Source organism: Copadichromis virginalis, linkage group LG4 (assembly GCF_057382275.1).
Source record: "Copadichromis virginalis isolate Kocher_CV1m ecotype Utaka linkage group LG4, C_Virginalis_male_GT1.1, whole genome shotgun sequence".
In the NCBI taxonomy this organism is placed as follows: Eukaryota; Metazoa; Chordata; class Actinopteri; order Cichliformes; family Cichlidae; genus Copadichromis; species Copadichromis virginalis.
The window spans coordinates 36177644-36198694 of NC_140621.1; the positions used below are offsets into that span (position 1 = coordinate 36177644).

Sequence of the window (21051 nt, forward strand, 5' to 3'; positions counted from 1 at the left end):
TGTGTGTGTGTGTGTGTGCGTGTTTGTGTGTTTGTGCGTGTGTGTGTTTGTGCGTTTGTGTGTGTGTTTGTGTGTGTGTGTTTGTGTGTGTGTGTGTTTGTGTGTGTTTGTGTGTGTGTGTTTGTGTGTGTGTGTGTGTGCGTGTTTGTGTGTTTGTGTGTGTGTTTGTGTGTTTGTGCGTGTGTGTTTGTGTGTTTGTGTTTGTGTGTTTGTGCGTGTGTGTTTGTGTGTTTGTGTGTGTGTTTGTGTGTGTGCGTGTTTGTGCGTGTGTGTGTTTGTGCGTGTGTGTGTGTTTGTGTGTGTGCGTGTTTGTGCGTGTGTGTGTGTTTGTGTGTGTGCGTGTTTGTGCGTGTGTGTGTGTGCGTGTTTGTGCGTGTGTGTGTGTGTGTGTGCGTGTTTGTGCGCGTGTGTTTGTGCGTGTGTGTGTGTGTGTGTGTGTGCGTGTTTGTGCGCGTGTGTGTGTGTGTGTGTGTGTGCGTGTGTGTTTGTGCATGTGTGTGCGCGTGTGTGTTTGTGCGTGTGTGTGTTTGTGCATGTGTGTGTATAAAATACTTTTTGTGAAAAATAAAATCTCAAATTATTAAATATCAGGTCACTAAATGAACTTGAAGTGCTGGGACTGCGATCATATAACGTAGGAGTTTAATTGGATTCTAAGATCAGTTTCACTGAAATCATGAGTTTGATGTTTGAAAGGTTTCGGTAAACACAGATCCAAAAATATCGAAGTGCTAACGTCCAGTTCGAGACCGATTATGGGTCAAAACTAGACTGGGACATTCGTTAACATGCACTGTTCAGAAAAATGTCCAAATTTGGATCAGACACAAAATTCCAAGACTGAATTGTGAAAGGTACAAAACTTGAGATCTACTAGCGTCAGAGGTTTGTATGACATTAGAACAAACATCCCTCCATTATCCTCCACGTACCTGGTTAGGGTGAGGTGGCAGCAGGTTACGATGGTAATCCAGATCTTTTACCCAGCAGCATTTTCCAGTTTCTCCTGGAGGATCTTGAGGCTTTCCCCAAACCACATGAGATGTATTCTCTCCAATAGGTACTGGGTCTTCTCCTGCTTGTCCTTCTCGATGGGTTGAGAAACCTCAAGAGGCAGACAGGAGCCATCTTCACCTGATGCCAGAACCAACTCGGCTGTCTTCCTTCTTCTCCGACTTCGGCCAACCTTCAAGGGAGGCTAATTTCATCCACTTGTATTTGCAACTTCAGTCGTGCCAATACCCAGATCTCCGGACTACAGGTGAGAATGGACATGGACTGGCAGGTGGAAACTTTTCACTACGAAAGTTCAGCATGCAGCTGCAGACTACCATTGTTTCAGGCCAGTTCATGGCACAAAGTCAAGCATGTCTTCATGGTTGTTGGACATCACCGAGTTTGCCTTTTCTCTTCAGTCCGGTTTGTGACATCCATGGACGTGAAGCAGGAACCTCAGAACGGCAGTGATCTCCAGAATTCCCCACTTGGTTATTACAGCCACCGTAATAATGCAGATGCTGAAAAGCATGAAGGGGTGGTCGGGTCGTGGGTCCTTCACACGTGTGTTGAAGGTTTTTTGGCCCAAATCGGGACTTTGATATTGGATCTTGGTGAACTGTTGACCCTTTGATTGGCAGTTTACACCTTAAATCTGTAAAAGCTCTGGACTGGAGTGCATACTTGGAGAGGAAGATGTCAACATCAGCAAATCCACATAATTAACTGAGCTGGAAGCGTCACAGGTCTGTTTCTGTCTTTGCGTCTCAGTTCTGTAAAAAGGAACAAGTGTCAGCTCATCAGCCGGCACTCTGGATCTGAGTTTCAGCCTGATGGGTTTCCCTCCTGGGTCTGGCCCGTTGGACTGTACTCAGCAGTTTGGAGGTCCGATCTGATGTCGGGTCAGCTGCTGAGGAGGGTAGGATTCAGCTGATGGGTCTGTTTGATGTCTCTCATTCATCATCAGCATCGCATTACTCATGCTCAGCCATGAACGTGTGGGTTTATGCCTCCGCCCTCTGAAGTCGAGTAGAGGTCATACTTGGTGTTTTGGCTACCAGCTGTTTGGTGTTGATGACTCAAGCTAATCAGATTCCACTTTACTTATACAGTATGTCAGCACAGACCACAGTTTTTGTTTTTTAATTTTCCCTTGTAATAACTCAAACCAGTATCAAACTGCTGCTGAAAATAGTCCCCAACAGAAATACTATGTCCTTTTGCTTTCACAGTCACAGAGGTTTTTGGTGCACCCCTGCATACCTCTTTGCAACCCAACAAAACCAAGCAACCTGCAGTAACCACTCTCCAGGCGGTTGGGGAATCCCCAGCTGGTTTTAGGCCTGTGTTAATGGATCTAAGTCAGATCCATCATTTGAAAAATGATGAAGAACTTTAAATAAAAGCTAGAGAAACACCAGAATGAGTTTGAGGTTCACAGCTACAGACAGGGTATCTGATAGATGCACAGCTAACTCGATGCCAGCTGGCCACTTATGAACAGACGAGTGCAGGGCTGGACTGCCAATCCGGTGTGCCGTTGGCGTCTTACACTCATGAGGATCTGGCAGCAGTGACGATGCCCATCAGCCGCCATCGCTGCTCGAAACCACAAAAACATCTGTTTAGTCTTAATAACAATAATCAGCACCTGAGCTGACCTGATGCAGCATCTTGCCTTTTATCACATGAACACGATGAGACAGTGGATTCGATGGGCACTATTTTCAGAGGCGGAGGGATTTGGTTGCTGCTGCTGGTGATAACAGTAGAAACCGCGTTCACCCAGAGAAACACAGAAACATCCAGACTGTTGTTAACATGACACTTTATTGATAAGTGCTACATGTTGTGGATTGATCGACGATCGACTGCAGGGAGGGGCCGGTTTACTCGTACAGCCAGGACTGGGCGCATGGGGTGTAGGTGACAAACTCCTCGGCCTTGAACCACAGGTCGACCTCCATCTTGGCGTTCTCCAGGGTGTCGCTGCCGTGGATGATGTTCCTGTGGAGACGGAGGTGATCGGTGCGGATCAATAACTGATCAATGATTTCAGGGTTTGTGGGGGGAGGGGAGGGGTTCTTTCAGACAGCTAATAGAAAATGTCTCATTTCAAAAATGCGTTAAAATTTTTCACATTTTGTTAAGACTTTAAAATATTATGAATTTAAGAGATCTCATTAACATTTTGTGAGTGTTTTAGTTTTCTAATGTCTTAACACACACGCACACACACACACACAGCAGCTGGACAATGCAGTGGTAACACTACTTGCTTTTGGACCTTCAGGTCGGGGGTTTGACTCCCGACCATGGTGTGTGTGTCCAGTAAGGCTAAGTGAAATATGTTACAGTGATACTGATGATGCTACGGCCGGGGGGAGCCGGGATGGAGGACTGGGAGGAGACACTTTTATCCCACTGAGATCCTAATCTTTACTACACTGAGTTATTACTGGCTGAAAAACAACAGTGTTGTGAGTTGTGTGGGTCCGTCTGCTCTGCGTGATGTTGTGTTATAAAACAGAGGCAGTCATGTTGTGGTCGCTTGCTCACCTGCCGATGTTGATGCACAGATCACCACGGATGCTGCCGGGCTTGGAGTCAGCGGGGTTGGTCTCACCCAGCATCATCCTGGCCAGCTTCACAATGTTCTGACCCTCCCACACCTGGAATGCACAAACACACACTTACAAACAGCTGAACTGAATTTTGATGTTTACGTTGAAAGGTGAACAGTTTTAGTTCTTTTCTACTTTAGTGATACAGGAAGAACAAACCAGTGTAATCCATAGACTGTATCTAAAAGATGGACGAGACCACTGTGATGTCACCAGTTTCAGTTTTCTGTCACCATCACGTCAAATTAAATATTCTAAATTGTCAGGAACTGCCTCCTCGGTGGACTTGCTGCTCTATAGGGGGCGCTCTTGAACTCACCCAGAATAGAAGTAAAATGTAAACACTGTCTTCTAGTTTTGGACAAAAAGTCTCAAGACCACTGACAAAGTTGTATTTTAAACATAGGTTAATGAAAAATATGTCAATAAAGAGAGAATGATTATTAAAGTAGATTTTATTGAAAATAAATACATATGAAAACCAAATAAGATTTTGAAATCTATAATGATCTGTTTGAGGGGGGGTGGCGCCCCCTAGTGGCGCCCCTGCTGATAGCGCCTTCTTGGCGATTGCACCCAAAGTGTAGATCCATTAGATCCATTAACCTCACAGCAGCCATATTAATGGTCAGATCACATCATTAAAAGGCTCCAGCTGCACAAACAAGGTCCAGAGGTTCAGTTGAGGTGAAGCTAGCAGACAGCTAGCAGCTACAGCCTAAAACCTAAGTCGCCATCATCCACCTGTCACTCAAAAAGGCCACGCCCCTAATAATGCAAAATTTAAGCCTTAATACAATTTAAACAGGTGAGTTATAAAAAACAACAGCTGTTTGTGTATCAGGATGTAAACGTGTTTATTTCTGCTGTAAACGTTTAAAATGGGACTGACTCCCTGCTGCAGCCTCTAGTGGATGTCAGAGGAACTGCAGTTTTAGGTGCCTCATATTTCCTCTCAAACTCAAACTGTTTGCAGTTTTGTTTTTATCCCCTTTTGGTTGCAAACGTGTGCGAGGTCAGGCTAAATAAAGCTTGGATGATTAAAGTCTCCTATGTTTGTCCGGTGGAGGTCGGAGCACGATGCCTTGAACACGAGAGGGTGTGAATAGATGGAGAGACGAGTGAGGCAATGGAAAGAGATAAAGCGAGAAAGATATGTGTGTGATGGCGGCGCTAGAGGCGAGCTGAGTGTGTTTGTATGTGTGTTACCATGGCGAGGACGGGTCCAGAGGACATGTATTTGCAGAGTCCAGCGTAGAAAGGCATGTCCTTCAGGTCCAGGTAGTGTTTCTTCATGTGGTCCTCAGAGGCCTGAAGACACCAAATACAGGAAGTTACACATTCATCGGCGAGTCAGTCACTGGGTGGCCACGGCCCAACGACGGGACCAGTATTAAAAATGAACTTTGTGTTTTATTCAGTCAGGCCTGAAAGCAGCAACACTGAGACCATAAACTCATCAGCTGAGCATGAGGCTTCTATCCAATCTGAGCTCTTTATGAGCACAAGTGGTGAAACAAGCCCCAGTTTTTTTAAACCTGAGGTTACATCCATGTTTTATCCACACTTGGACTGCCAAGAGGAGGGGGCTGGAGGGGGAGGGGGGTATCAGGTGTTTTATTGCATGTTCATCATGAATCCACCGAGACGACTGGCTTCACTTCAACAACGCCAAGCACTCAGCCCCTGTCATCGCCTCTAATCGAACACCTCCTGTCACACCATGTTGCTTGGCTCGCTCCAGCCTTTTACATCGTCTCTAATATTTACACCGTACCGGCTCGAACACTTGGACTCTGCAGATCATCAGAGATCCGTGAGCGTGGCTTCATATGAGCAAAATTCTGAAATTACAGAATTTTCATGTAGGATACAGGAAAACAACTCAAGGTAGTGACCCTCGTCTTATTTCCTGTCATGTATTTCCTGTTCCTGTGTGGACTTTCATACTAAACAAACTGAAGTCTCGAATAATGAGCTCGCTTTGCACAAACAGGCTGCTCTAAACACTCACTTTATGCTGTTTTTTCTAATCTGGGATCTGTATGATGTCATAGAGGGAGCATAGAAGCCCCACCCACCTGCTGCTCAAATCCAGTTTTGCTAATCAAGAAAGCTGCCTTAAAGGGGGAGGAGCTTTCAGACATAGATGATGAGCGGCTGCAACGAGGCTTGGTGTGAGGTAAAGAAGGATTATTATGAATGGAACTCTGTTCTGATGAAGCTGGTTCAAAGCCTCAGTTTAAAGCTGACAGCTGCACTTTTATGAACAAATGAACTGCAGCAGAGAAGAAACGCCCCCTGCTGGTGGTCAGTATGTGCTGATCAGTTGTTTGTATGTGAGTTGTGGCGCCTGGCGTCGTTTTTACCTGCACGAATTTGGCGGCGACCAGCCTGAAGCCTCTATGCTCAAAGCGCTTGATGATCTCGCCACACAGTCCTCTCTGGACGCCATCGGGCTTCACGGCAATGAAGGTACGCTCCATGTCTGCTTAGGAGGCTGCACAGGAAACAGGAAGTGATCAGTCAGCCCACAGGAAACGAGATGAGTTCTTTGATGAGCGTTTGTTTGACAGCACACAGTGTGTCCTCAAACTAAACCATACAGAAATATTTTATATATTTTATAAATAAGAAATGTTTTATAATATATTTTTTTAAATTTTCGATCAAATGTAAAATTTGATCGATAGTTTCCTAAACATGTTTAGATTCCTGCAGAGGAGGAGGAGCCTGCAGGGCCGAAGGCTTAAGTGTTTTTGGATGAAAAAGAAGCTGGAGATGTGTGAAGGAGACACCGCTGAGCTGAACACGAAGCACGGCCAGAAGGAGGGAAACGACCCATCTACCCCGAAAACCACATTTGTCTCATCTTTGTCTCTGTGAGTGTCTCCTCCTCCTCTTCCTCCCTCTCAGGTGTGTCTGCTTTATCCTGACACATCTCATCACATCGTCTCCTTCAGTCACAGCTCAGTGAGAGCTGCCGATATTAAATTTCCCCCTGATGTGAAACCAGAGCTGCCTCTGAGCTTCCTGGACCACATTTTCTTCTTCTCCCGGCGTAGCAACCGCCGCTCGAATCTGAGCCTGCTCATAACTCTGGACAAAGCCTCGGCATGCCGGAGGCCCCGCTGCTAATTTTACTGCCCGCCGGAATCTGCTGGCGTGACGCCGACAGCAGCTGAGAGCAGGTGGGACGGCCTGCTGTTAGAGAACAGCTGCTCTCAGCATTTTTATACCTCCAGAAAATGTTCTCATTGTGCATATATGCATATTTAAAAATAGTCCTTGTCTGCACAAACTTGGCCACGATAATCTGAGATTTCAGTGAACTAAGTGAGACCCTGATATCTGACAGCTCTGAGGCTAAAATTTCAGCTTTAAAGATGTCATGATTGTAATGTGCTCTGAGGTTTTAAAAGTTCAGCCTCCATATGCAGAAATTATTTTATTTGCTGAAAATTTACAAAAACCTCCAACAGGCCCGTCAAACTAAAAACAAGAATTCTGATGAAAAAACGTGTTTTTGGTTTGTGAAACACTGATTTCGCAGCTCGTTCGTGCACAAGGAAACAGCTGTAGAGACGGTCAGAGAAAAAACATTTGCTGCTCCTACATCACCAATTTAACGCTTCATTTTTTACCAGATTTAAACTGCAGATTTCTGCTGCAGACTTGCGACATAATAAACATTTTTAAAACATTCATTATTCCTTTGACATGTTTTCCCTAAACTGAGTTCATTAAACTGAACATTTTTAAGACAAGTTCAAACTTTACTGTTAGAAATTCACTAGTTTCTAACAGCTGACCATAAATCTGTCTGATGTGGTCTCTCTGCCTGTGGGAATAATATGAGGCTGAGGAGAGCATTATGTTTAAAGTCAAAGACACTCTGTAAGTTCTGTCCCCGGTGGGCATGTCTGGAAAGTTCCAGTTAAAAAAAAATCAAGTTATAGTAGCATTGATTTGATTCCATTACTTTTTGGTTTTTAATTGCACCTTCATATCACATTAGCAGAGCTGTGACACCAAGAGTGCAGCGGGCTGCAAAGTTACAAAGTTTTGCAAGACTGAAGTCATTTCAAAAAGAAGCCAACAAAACGAGAATCCCACACACGATGTCACTAAATAATTTTATCATATTTAGTCTGTGAAGGCGCAGATATCATATAAAAGTGGATTATTTTTTATCAGCTGTAAAGTTTCTGTGCGGATCAGATTTTAACTGGAAGCTTAAATTTTATATTTTGACTGATTTTATACCAAAACTCAAATGTATGAGTTTGAAAATGTTTTGTAAAACATCTTTTTAATATTAGGAGAAAGTTGCTCATGAAGTAAAAATGTGATCTGCTGCATACGTGTGCGTCTGTGTTTGATAGCTACCTTGGTTCTGGGATGGGAGAAGAACTTGTGGAGACGATCTGCTGGCGGCGCGGATGTGATCACCAAGGCCACAACACCACAGAGCGGCTCTATTTAAAGGCTTCTCCGCGGGGGAGGGGCTCCAGAAATATATATATGTGTGTGTGTGTGCGTGTGTGTGTGTGTGTGCGTGTGTGTGTGTGTGCGTGTGCGTGTGTGTGTGTGTGTGTGTGTGTGTGTGTGTGCGTGCGTGTGTGTGCGTGTGTGTGTGTGTGTGCGTGCGTGTGTGTGCGTGCGTGTGTGTGTGCGTGTGTCTGTGCGTGTGTGTGTGTGTGTGTGTGTGTGTGTGTGTGTGTGTGTGTGTGTGTGTGTGTGTGTGCACAGTGGGTCTAAATCTGTGTCAGTTGTTGACAGATATTTATGTGTGTATGTGTTTTTGTTTACCTGTCTTTGTGGGGACCTGTGTCTTTTCCACAACCATCCAAAATGTCCTCAAACAGCAAACATTCTTCTAAAACTGCAAACTTTAATAAAAACTCTCCACTTTAAAAGACCTCCTTTATTCACTTTTTGGGGGGTTAAAAATATCTTATTGTGTGCAACTACAAAATGTCTTCATGCACATTTAACAGTTTTATCTCTAAAATCATCAAACAGTGATTGTAGATCATCAAGCAGAGGCTCAGTTACAAAAGCAGAGAGAAAGATGTTGACATAAATACATAAACATAAATACATAAACATAAATATGTTATGTTCAGGTTAGCAGTGCTGACTGTGGAGCTGATTCAAGCAGCAGCAGTTTAATGGCTAAAAGCCATTTCACCATGTTTGGCTTGAACTCTGCGCACCACAAGCTGACCCGACCCTGCGGATCTGAGACACCTACCCAGCTCAGCAGTCATACCCCTGATATATTTTGGGCCCATACCATCGAGAGACTTAGAGACAAAAAGTGGGGCATTGCATTTTTCTCTATATTTAGCAGGACGTGAGTGGAAGGAGCTGAGAATCAGAGTAATGTGCTCTCTCTTCTTGGTGTGTGTCAGGGTTAAAGCAGCTGCAGCATTTTAAATTCATTTATACTTGTTTTATATAACGAGCACATCACAGACTGGAACCAGCTCCCAGTCTGGATTCAGCAGACAGACATCTGCTTCTAAGATCAGCCTTTCCTTTTTGCTGAAGCCCACAGTTAGGGCTGAATCCTCCCTGAGTTACACCGCAGTAGGCTGCTGGGGCATTCCCATGATGCACTGAGCTCTTTTTTTCCCACTTCCCAGGTGCTTGAACGCCAGCGCTGCACGTCATTAACCGCCATCTTTGCTGAAATCCCCGCTGTGATATCTGTTATCTAGGGTTTGTTGTTTCTGCCTGTGTTGAACCTTCTGATCTCTGAGCTCCTTGAACACTTTTCTGTCTCTGTCTTGTCTGATTTCAATTTTTCAGTTTTATTTATACAGCTCCAAATCAGAACAACAGTTGGCTCAAGGCGCTTGATATTGCAGTAGATCGTACAAGTCAAGTCTTATTGAATAAACCGTGCTGTTCATTCACTGCTGGAGCCTCTGCTGGTCATTAAAGGAACTGCAGCCCTGGATGCTGACTGTTAGAAATCTGTGAACTCGTAATAATACCGTTTCCTTTTATCCTTTCCTCGACGCTGTTTTCCGTTGCTGCTCTGTAAGTTGAAGAGGTGCAATTCTTACATAAGGGAGGGCGATTGTTATATAACAACTGAAATCGCACTCGCTTCTGTACGAGTCTTTAATCCAAAGCTCCAACCTTCACCCTTCCCCCAATTTGACCCTAAATATAAACCTTATCCTAATCAGGGATGGAAATCACCCTCCTCCCAAGGGGCACGCGGTCGGGTCAACAGTCCTGAGGAGGGGACAAAGGGATCCTATCAGCTGAAATGAAAACACACACCCCCTGATCACGCACACACTCCACCTGCTAATGCTCTTATACTGTGATGCACTTGGAGCTGCAGAGCCACAGCTGTGAGACCTCTTCTTTGCTTTCACTGACCCACAGAGTCCCTCTATCCCCACAGGACTGCTGTCTGTCTTAACTTCAGGTTCTAATCTTCCCCAGAGGGCAGGCTGACCTGAGAGTTAAAAACGCTCCAGATTCCTTCAGCTGCAGTAAAATGATCAGTGTGGCTGTTCAACCAGCTGTTACCTGCTCAATGTCAGGTGATCGTTGCTAATCAGAAAACCAGGACACAGTATTCATATGCATGCGGTGCAACTTAAAAAACAAAGAAGCAGCAAAAAAACACTGAATATCAGAATCAGAATCAGAATCAGAATACTTTGATCCCTGGGGGAAATTATTTTTTGTTACAGTGCTCCATTATAAACCAACATTAAGACAAGACAGACAATACACTAACTAAGAATAGTACAATATATACATATATATATACATACATACATACATAAGTCACTTATAAATAAATATTTGGAAAAGAAACATGTGTAGCTGTAGCAGCAAACAGTGTGTTAAGTGGATGCGTTGTACAGGGAGATGGCCACAGGCAGGAATGATTTCCTGTGTCGTTCAGTGGTGCTTTTCGGTAATCTCAGTCTCTCACTGAACGAGCTCCTGTGACTGACCAACATGTCATGGAGTGGGTGGGAGGTGTTATCCAACATTGTCTTTATCTTGGACAGCATCCGCCTCTCCGACACCACCTTGAGGGAGTCCAGCTCCATCCCCACAACATTGCTGGCCTTACGGATCAGTTTATTAAGTCTGTTGGCATCTGCGACCCTCAGCCTGCTCCCCCAGCATGCAACAGCATAGAGGATCGCACTGGCCACAACAGACTCATAGAAAATCCTCAGCATATACATATACTGAATATACTTCAGTAAGTAAGAAATAAGTAGAAATATGTATTTCAATAATAATTAATGTGGTATTACTACTGCAGACATTTGAGGTTATTCTACACTAATAAGTCATATTCTCTGAAATCCTGTGCTGGTGCTGGCTGCTCTGTGAGGCCAGAAACAGAAACTTACACCTCAATTTAATATTTATAAAAGAATAAAAAATCATCTGAATTAAAAGCCTTGTGCAGCATGGGTCTCGATCAATACCATGAAGGGATTCGACATATAAAAACAAAGGTGCTGTGTCGGCTGTGGTCATGCTAGTCTAAGCAGCTCGGAAAGAAAGTGACCGAGCTTTTTGAAGTTTTGAGCAGACCTCTCATCAGAGGTGAAACCATAGTGAAGACGTCCAATCACTTCTTTCCAAGCTCCTCCGACCGTGTGTGGGTGACAGGATGGAGCTGGCCTATCATGCTGGTTTCCATCCAGACCAGGATCATCTACAAGGCTCAGGTTTCCCAGCAGCTCAGAGACAGTAACAGTAACAATCCACTCTATCCACTCTGCCATAGCTCGGCTACAGACTCAGCACCCGAGTGCCTTTATTGTGATCTCGGGTGACTTCAACCATGTATCACTGGACAATACACCAACATTCAAACAATATGTGGACTGTCCCACCAGGGGAGAGAAAACTTTAGACCTACTGTATGCTAACGTCAAGGATGCATACAGCTCCTCCTCCCTCCCCCCACTTGGTAGGTCAGATCATAACCTGATTCACCTCACCCCCCGCTATGTGCCAATTGTGAGGAGGGAACCTGTGACCACCAGGACTGTCAGGAGGTGGTCAGAGGAGGCAATAGCGGAACTACAGGGCTGTTTCGAGGTGACCGACTGGGAAACACTCTGTGAGCCTCACGCCGAGGACATCAATGGGCTTACTGAGTGTATCACAGACTACATAACTTTCTGCACCGACTCCATTGTTCCAGCTCAGACTGTTCATTGTTACCCAAATAACAAGCCGTGGGTGACTAAGGACATCAAAGCCCTCCTCAACAACAAGAAGAGGGCTTTCAGAGGGGGCAACAAAGAGGAGGTGAGGAAGGTCCAGGTGTTACTAAAGGACAAGATCAGAGAGGCTAAGGACAATTACAGGAGGAAGCTGGAGTGGAAACTCCAGCAGAACAGCATGAGAGAGGTGTGGAGGGGCATGAAGACCATCACTGGATTCAGGCCAACCAACAGCAGGGGAGCTGAGGGAGGTGAGAATAGAGCCGACGAGTTGAATCTGTTTTTCAATAGATTCGACACCACAGTGTCTGCTCCCACCCCCACAACCTCACCTGCAGTCAGCCTGGAATCCAGAGCCACACCACTGTGCCAGCCTCTCTCTTCACATGTTGCCTCCTGTGAGATTCCTGACACCCCTCCCCCACCCATCACCTTCACTCAATACCAGGTTGAGATGCAAATGAGGAGACTTCACTCAGGCAAGTCTGCTGGACCAGACGGAGTGAGTCCCCTTGTCCTCAAGGCCTGTGCCCCCCAGCTGTGTGGAGTCTTTCATAAACTGTTTATGCTGAGTCTGAGTCTGCAGAGGGTCCCGGTGATGTGGAAGACATCATGCCTCGTCCCTGTACCAAAGACGCCTCGTCCCAGTGGCCCCCAGGATTACAGGCCCGTGGCACTGACCTCCCACATCATGAAGACCCTGGAAAGGCTCATCCTGGACCAGCTGCGACCCATAGTAAGACCACACCTGGATCCCCTTCAGTTCGCTTATCAGCCTCGTCTCGGAACAGAGGACGCCATCATCTACCTGCTCAATCGTGTCTACACCCATCTGGACCAGCCGGCGAGCACTGTGAGGGTCATGTTTTTTGACTTTTCCAGTGCTTTCAACACCATCAGGCCGACCCTCCTGGGTGATAAGTTAGCAGCGATGCAGGTGGATGCTTCTCTGGTGTCCTGGATTGTTGATTACCTGACAGGAAGACCACAATATGTACGTCTCCCACAGTGTGTGTCTGACAAGGTGATCAGCAACACAGGGGCACCACAGGGGACTGTCCTCTCCCCCTTCCTCTTCACCCTCTACACCACAGACTTCAGCCACTGCACAGAGACCTCCATCTTCAGAAGTTTTCTGATGACTCTGCAGTGGTTGGATGCATCAGCAGGGATGATGAGACAGAGTACCGGGCTGTGGTCGACTCCTTTGTCACGTGGTGTGAGCAGAATCATCTGCAGCTCAACGTGGCAAAGACCAAGGAACTGATCGTGGACTTCAGGAAGACCAGGAAACACTTGACCCCTGTTTCAATCCAGGGGGTCAGTGTGGACATTGTGGAGGACTATAAATACCTTGGAGTTCACATTGACAATAAACTGGACTGGGCTAAAAACACCACAGCACTTTACAGGAAGGGCCAGAGTCGTCTCTATTTTTTGAGGCGACTGAGGTCCTTCAACATCTGCCAGAAAATGCTGAGGATTTTCTATGAGTCTGTGGTGGCCAGTGCGATCCTCTATGCTGTTGCATGCTGGGGGAGCAGGCTGAGGGTCGCAGATGCCAACAGACTTAATAAACTGATCCGTAAGGCCAGCAATGTTGTGGGGATGGAGCTGGACTCCCTCAAGGTGGTGTCGGAGAGGCGGATGCTGTCCAAGATAAAGACAATGTTGGATAACACCTCCCACCCACTCCATGACATGTTGGTCAGTCACAGGAGCTCGTTCAGTGAGAGACTGAGATTACCGAAAAGCACCACTGAACGACACAGGAAATCATTCCTGCCTGTGGCTCCCTGTACAACGCATCCACTTAACACACTGTTTGCTGCTACAGCTACACATGTTTCTTTTCCAAATATTTATTTATAAGTGACTTATGTATGTATGTATGTATATATATGTATATATTGTACTATTCTTAGTTAGCGTATTGTCTGTCTTGTCTTAATGTTGGTTTAAAATGGAGCACTGTAACAAAAAATAATTTCCCCCAGGGATCAATAAAGTATTCTGATTCTGATTCTGATTCTGATTCTGAAACTGCAGCCACAAGATGGCAGCAATGTACAGGATGCTGCAGGAAGAAGCTGATGACTTTGTACCATTTATTCCGAGAATTTTTTATTTTTTCACTGAAAGGCAGACAGTAAACATTAACGAGTGATCTGCGCTGTTTCAGTGAAGGTTAACTGTGAGGGCACTGGTTATGGCAGAATTTGTAATAATTATTTTGCACAGCTTTTACTCTGAACATCTGGACAGACACCATATTGTCTAAAAATTCACTCTCCCATCCAAATCATTGCATTCAGGTGTATCATTTACCTGCATGGTCACAGGTGTATAAACTCGAGCATCTAGCATGCAGACTGCTTCTCAGGAGCTCAGCTTGGTCCAGCGTGCTGCTGTCGTAGGCTCTGCAGAGCCAACAGATACAGACCTCTGAACGTCACATGGCCTTCAGATGAGCTCAACAAGTTTTGAGTTTCCATGGTGACCAGCTGTATCCAAGCCTTACATCATCAAGTGTTGATGCAGTGGTGTAAACCACACCACCACTGGACTCTAGAGCAGTGTCAGCGTGTTCGCCGGACTGACCAATCACGCTTCTCCATCTGGCGATGGACGAGCGAGTCTGGGTTTGGCGGTTGCCGGGACAACGGTACTTGTCTGACTGCGCTGTGTAAAGTTTGGTAGAGGGGGGGTTATGGTGTGTTCTTCAGGAGTCTTCGTGCTTCAGCAGACCGAGACACTGCGGACACCTTCGTGTTCCCAGTATGTGGGACCAGTGTGGGGATGGCTCCTTCCTGTTCCCACATGACTGCACACCAGTGCACAAAGAAAAGTCCACAAGGACACGGACGAGCCGGTTTGGTGCGGGAGGACCGGCCTGCACAGAGTCCTGACCTCAGCCTGATCCAACACCTTTGGGACCAATCAGAGCGGAGACTGTGAGCCAGGCCTTCTCCTCCAACACCAGTGTGACCTCACACGTGCTTCTGGAAGGATGATCAACACTCCCCATGAACACTCCTGAACCTGAGGAAATCCTTCCAGGAGACGTCCAGCTGCACACGGTGGGCCGACATCATATTCCACCCTGTGGATGTTCAGTGTCCTGATACAAAAACAAACAGAATACTGTCCCTCACACGATAACACGTCTGTCTCTATAATTTAATATTAGCTGCAATCATTAATCAGCTGAGCTGAGGCTCACAGAGACCCCACCGAGGACTAATGACTAATACAAGAACACCAACAGGAAGTGACGAGGCTTTGTGTTGTTGTCCAGAGGTTTTATTTCAGTGTCTGTAGTGTGACAGCAGGTCTGCGGGAGGCGGGGCCTCTCGCTGGTTGGCTTTACTTTCAACCCTCCCCTCAGAGCTGCCTAATCAATAGCTCTCCAATCAGCAGAATTATCCACAGCCTCTCTACGCTCGTCTTCTCCCTGCTTTAACATTTGATGTGTAACAATTAAACATCTCGAGATAAAGTGCAGTAATACAAATAATCTGAGTGTTTTCATTTTATGGAACAAATATGACAAAAGGTTCAACCAAGAAGAGAGAGAGTGAGTTCGTATGTGTAATGTTGTAATTATAGGAAACAGTAACGAGAACAACCTGAACCGTAACATTAATAATTATGAGCTTAATTCAATGATATACAATTAAAAACATATTTTCACAACAGTGTGGAAGCTGTGGGTTGTAATTTTTTTAATGGTTCAGCTTTTTACTTGATATATTTTAAAAATTTGAAACTTGCTCTTGAACGACTCCTGTTCCATGATAATGTAATACAATGAATTTAAAAATTACAAATAAAACTGGAATTTCGCTGTGAAACGTCCGTCCAGTCTGACGCTTCTCTTTGTACAATTATACACAAATTATTTCAAGAACAGAGTCACAGTTTTGTAATACAGTCGTCCCTCGTTTATCGCAGGAGTTACGTTCTAAGTAGCCAACTTTTCACACTTTTCTCTTGTTTAAACACTCTGAAAGTTCAAACCTTTGTAGAAAAATAAGTCCAGCATTACAGAATGTTTTCAAAGCCTCTTTTCAGGTCCAGAAAACAGGAACAGAGCAGCTGCCACAGAATCAGCATTAATGAATCAATAGTACGGAAGTGGAGGAAGCAAGAACGAGTTGAGTAAAGTTTGACTTTTCTGACTGTTTTGTTTCGCTTAATGCGCCTTATAATCAGAAAAATACGGTAACTTCCACCGTCCTTTAGCCTGTCCAGAAGTCCAACTTTTTGTGCGATGGTTAGCGTCTTCGCTGCCTTCTGGGTGCTCGCGCAGGAGCCTTTGTGTTTGTTGGGGAGAAAACAAACATACAGTACAGCACCGCAGAGTCACACTGCTGGGACTGAAGATCTATGTAAATGTGACAAGCTGAACCCTGTACAGGAGACACGGCACGGAGGAGAGTGATTGGCAGTGGTCTACAGCCAATCAGGACACAGAAGGTGCTGTAAAAGAAGAAGAGAAACAAAGCAGCGACGGGTGAACTGCGTTACAGCGAGGGACCACTGTATTAGAACGTGACGTTTTAAATCATTACATTGCATAATTATTAGTTATAATAATTATAAAACTCACAAAAAATGAAAGCTAATTTTCAGCTTAAAATTACTTTGTGTAATAAAACTTTTTTAAAATGACTTTTTTCATGTAATGTGATAAAGTTCATTTATTTATCTCATGATATTGAACCCTGAGAAAATCTTAAACACTTTCAACCTATTCTCAGAAGTTCCACAAATTAATATTTATAATATTAATAATGTTTCTTATTATACAAACTTCATGTGACATTGACTTTTTAAAACGATCAGAGACAGTTATAACAGAAAAACTTCATTCTTGAAATCAAATTCTTTTTATTGTTGTTCTCTTATTTCTGGAAATCTAAAATAAAATCTAACGATTACATTTTTTCCTGTAAAACTGCAAATGTCATATTTTATTATTTTTATATTATTATTAAAGTGCTGTTTAACCATACATGAAAATCTTTGAGTGTTTTGTGTTACGATGCCATCCCTCCGAGCCCCGCCCCCATCAGACCTCTGCTCCACTGACATCGTCTGTCTGACGTCACAGAAATAAGGACTCGTTATCGATGTAAACAACCACTTATGTACAAAAAAAGAAGAAACAAGAAGAACCCAAAGCTTTAGATAGAAAACAACAGAACGGTCAAACTGAGGCGTTAACTGTACAATTCATAAAGTCAGAATCATTTCTTTCTGTCATCACTTTACACTTTATCTCACTTTTACAAATAGAAAACACCAAATTAAAGTTTCTCCTTGAGTTAGTGCTGCTCTCTCTCCGCTCATACATAAAATATAGTCTCCGTTAGTATTTTCCTATTTACACGGATGCAATATGTACACTTTAATTTTTTCAGTGTTTTTGTTCAGGCGACAGCGCAGACGGCCTCGACCCAAGAGGCCGCCCGCCTTCCAGAATCATGGATCCCAGCGAAGTGCAGGCAGAAACCGTGATTGGTCAGTGAAACAGGAAGGTTTGCCGCAGGAGGTTGTGAGATCGGAAATGTGCGAGATGAGGTTTGCTTAAATCAGGGTAGAGTCGAGACTCAGGACATCCGTTTCTGCCGGGGACGACGGTGGGATCCACGATAGAGCGCCTGACACCCAGGAAGTGGTCCTGAGAGAGCCACCGGCAGACTAGTGATGATCTAATAGTAATCTTCGCTGGGTTTCACACTTTGTACCCGCCAAAACCGCCGCTAACGTCGCCGCCTCGACAAGACCTTTAATATCAAATAAAGAGTTCTTCAACTCTGGAGGGAACAATGCAAATCACAGGGAGCTGCTCTGGACCTCCGATTTTTGGGAACATTTTATAGTTCAAACGTTGAACGTGTTGTTGTTGGGATTCGAGACAGAGAGAGCACACTTGCGAATTCTGAGTCATCATCCATTGAACTTCAAATTTCTTCAGTTTAAAACTCATTTTCTTGGAAGTTGAGACTCAAACGGCAGCGTTTAGGTTCTACTTGAATTTCTAATTTGAGTATTTGAATTTAAAACTTGTTTTCTGGGGAACTGAAACAAAACTGCGAACTTTGTGTGGCTCTGATTTCTGACGAGTGAGAACGACTGAATATAACGTTCAGGCTCAGATAGCTATCCCAGCACACCGCCTGTTCTCCTACAGTGACCAGTAGTTTCTGCAAATCTGCAAGCCACTTTGCAGGCCACCTCAACTCCTGTCGTTTATGCCTTTACTGAAGCCATGAAAAAGCACTGAAGCTTTAGTCAGACTTGCTTTCTTGGGTTTGCTGTTGGACATTTGGACTCCTTGTAAAATTTTTATCTCTCAAATAGTGAAATTCAGAGTTTGACTTAAACCTCAAATTAACTTTTTGCAGTCTTCAATCTGGATTTCTGTCTCATTTTTTGGGAAACACAAACATGTTCCTGAAAATTCAAACTTGCATTCCTCGGAGCTCCATATCGGATAAAAGGTCTTGTTGAGCTGAAGACGTTTTGAAGCTCTCGTCCGGTCCAGAATCAAGTAACCTGCACGGTCAAGCTGGGACTAAAAGCCTCAATTTGACGAGTGAAAATGAGGCATTACTCAGTGCTTAAACCACCAGGTTCTTCCCAAAAGCCCGGTTTAAGTGAAGGGGACTCACAGAGGTACGAGCAGCTCTGGGCTGTGCTGAGGACTCGTTTCTGGACGGGACCGGCCTCGCTTTCATAAACAGGATGTTATGGTACAGATGGAGAATGAAGAAGTCTCACTGACCACCAGAGCTGAGCACAAAGAACGTTTTCAAACCATTTACACGTTTTCAGCTGAGCCGCCCTGACGCAGCGAAGCTTCAGTCCAACAAAGAGATCGGGCTCATCAGACCGAGTCAAAGAAAAACATGATGACGCAGCAGGAAAAGACTTCCAGCTCCCGAACGTCTTCCATCTCCAAAAACCTTCTGTTCAGACTGAAGGATGCTGTGAACTTGATGATTTTGTTACGTTCCCCTGAAAGGGTCCAGGCGATAAGGGAAAGTACCAAAAAGTGTCCGGATCAGAAAAAGGAGACAGAGGCAAAATGAGACACGCCTCAGATCACTGAGACTGTCCTCACAATCGAGGATTCGGCTGAGAGAAGCGAGCACGGACGTCTGGAAGTCTTTTCCTGGGAATCAGATTTTTTAAAAACTCGACGTGAACTGAAGAAAGAAGAAGGCGTCAGCCTTTTGTCCTTTTGTCTCGACGGTCGGCAAGGTGTGCTTCGGGCAGCGCGCCTACGGAGGCCCACAGAGGACACGTAGGACATTCACTCTGTGGGCAAAGAGCGGCGGGCGGTATACGATGGAGTAGCCGAACCAGCTGAGCGACGTCAGCTCTCCGGCACACCTGTCCAGGGTCTAACCTTCTGTACCACCTGACCCGCAGGCCATTAAAAGTCGAGCAGAAGGACTTCAGACTGACTTTCTTCTTCTTTGCCGTCAGGTGAGCGGCTCTTTGACGTCTGCGCTCAGGCCTGGCGGTGCTCACAGCATAAAAACAACAGCTCTGTAGATTCTATTATTATCATTATTATTATTATTATTATTGTTGGAGTAAATATGACTGAAGTGTGATCAGCTGTACAAACACAGAACCAACCAATTGCAACACAGCTGAACTGAACTCTACTGAAAGCAAGAAAAGGAGTAAACAAAACCTCTGTGTGTCTCTGAGCCCTGAGGTTCGCCAAAGTGCTTCGTTGACGCCATGCGCTGACCGACCGGCTTCGCTTCCCGCCACTACTCTTATTGCCGTGGACCCCGACCACCCCGATGCGCCGAGTCAACCGAAGGGAGGGCAGCTCTGTGAGGGCGGTCAGGGGTCCTTCCTTAAAGCCGATTGGTTGGTCGGTGTGACAGCAGTTAGATCCAAGCGTTGAGCGAAGAAGTGTTTCCGCCCACTTCTCTGTGTCTGTGACTTCGGCATGAGCGCAGCCGATCGGCTGTCACGTGATCATCAGTCCAATCAGCCAACGACCAGCAGCGTTCTTAAAGGACCAGACCCGTGTTTTCCTTCAGCTCGACGGATTCCCGACCCTCAGAGGAGAGGTGCATTCTGGGTAGAGAGAAAGAACCTGATAAACTCCGAGCATCGTACCAACTTCAGGTTTTACAGCGCGGTGTCAAACATACGGCCCGAGGGCCAGAAGCAGCTCGCCCAAAGATAAGTAAAACCTGCGGCTAGTGAGTGAACCTGGTGTGGACGCAGGTTTGTGACGCACACTGTTAATCGTCGTAAGAGCGCTCCGGTCACCGGTGGGACCTATCCTCAGTTTAACCGGACAAAACGCCGCCACACACTGAGAAACCACCACGAAGCGCGACGTTGCGCCAGAGCCGCCAAGACCGCTCGATTAATGCGAGATGACTTATTCAATATGTTATCATGCTTGAAGTATTCTAACCCTAAAACCTTCCATCGATCGGTGTGAATCACTTTTGTTCAGAGAATCAGAGGATTGTTAGTTTGATCAGATCAGAGAAGCTTATCTGGAAATGTGTGTAACTTCACACTTCACTGAAGTTTCGCAGTTAAGCGTCACGAACAGGCTCAAACCTCCTTTTTACATCAGAACGACTGAAAATCTGAATTAATGACACGAAAAGACGTCGGTCATAAAGCAGCATGAGGACAAACACTGGTTGCTCCTCGAGCGTCACTGGAACACGACCTTTGTAAGAGCCGCTCATCTTTAAGTGTCGCAGTCACTTCTGTTTTATTTCCTGCTTCTTTTATTCCTCAGGTTTTCCTCATGTCTCTACTTTGTCTGCACCTCAGCCTGATTACAGATTTGGTCTTTGACCTGTCTGCACTGCTCAAAACACACTGGTTTTACTGGTTCATTTCATCTGCTCTCAGATCAGACTGTAGCCGCTAGAAACCCTTTCAGTATAAGAGCCTCAGAGTGAACAGAACTGAACCTGAAACGGACCCCATTCCCACGTTCAGCTGAGCGACAGCCGAGAGGTTTAAAAACACGGGCGTGGTCCTTTAAAAGCTGACGGGCGCTGACCTTCATCAAAGTCCTGAAACAGAAACACCGAGGTGCTCTCCGGAGTCGTACGGTAGAAAACCAGCATCTACACGTCCTCGAACGCACCGCGATGACCTCACACAGTGTCCGTGGTGTGTCTGACATGGTC

General features: G+C 45.3%; 2 protein-coding genes across 2 annotated transcripts in view; both read right to left on the bottom strand.

The window, feature by feature from the left end:
* Nucleotides 1–2807: 2807 nt before the first annotated feature.
* LOC146712091 (nucleoside diphosphate kinase B-like) lies at nt 2808–8095 on the bottom strand. The gene is made up of 5 exons (XM_085455232.1): nt 8010–8095; nt 5990–6120; nt 4830–4931; nt 3556–3668; nt 2808–3003 (listed from the first exon to the last, which is right to left on the bottom strand). Exons 2-5 carry the CDS (start codon nt 6104–6106, stop codon nt 2886–2888), a joined length of 450 nt encoding a protein of 149 aa, XP_085311358.1. The 5' UTR covers nt 6107–6120; nt 8010–8095; the 3' UTR covers nt 2808–2885.
* A 7053-nt stretch (nt 8096–15148) lies between these two features.
* The window catches only part of rapgefl1 (Rap guanine nucleotide exchange factor (GEF)-like 1), a 50346-nt gene continuing 44443 nt past the window's right edge, over nt 15149–21051 (bottom strand). The window contains exon 16 of the mRNA XM_085455234.1: nt 15149–21051. This exon is cut by the window's right edge and continues 1196 nt beyond it. The gene's annotated coding sequence lies outside the window, so the exon portion shown is untranslated.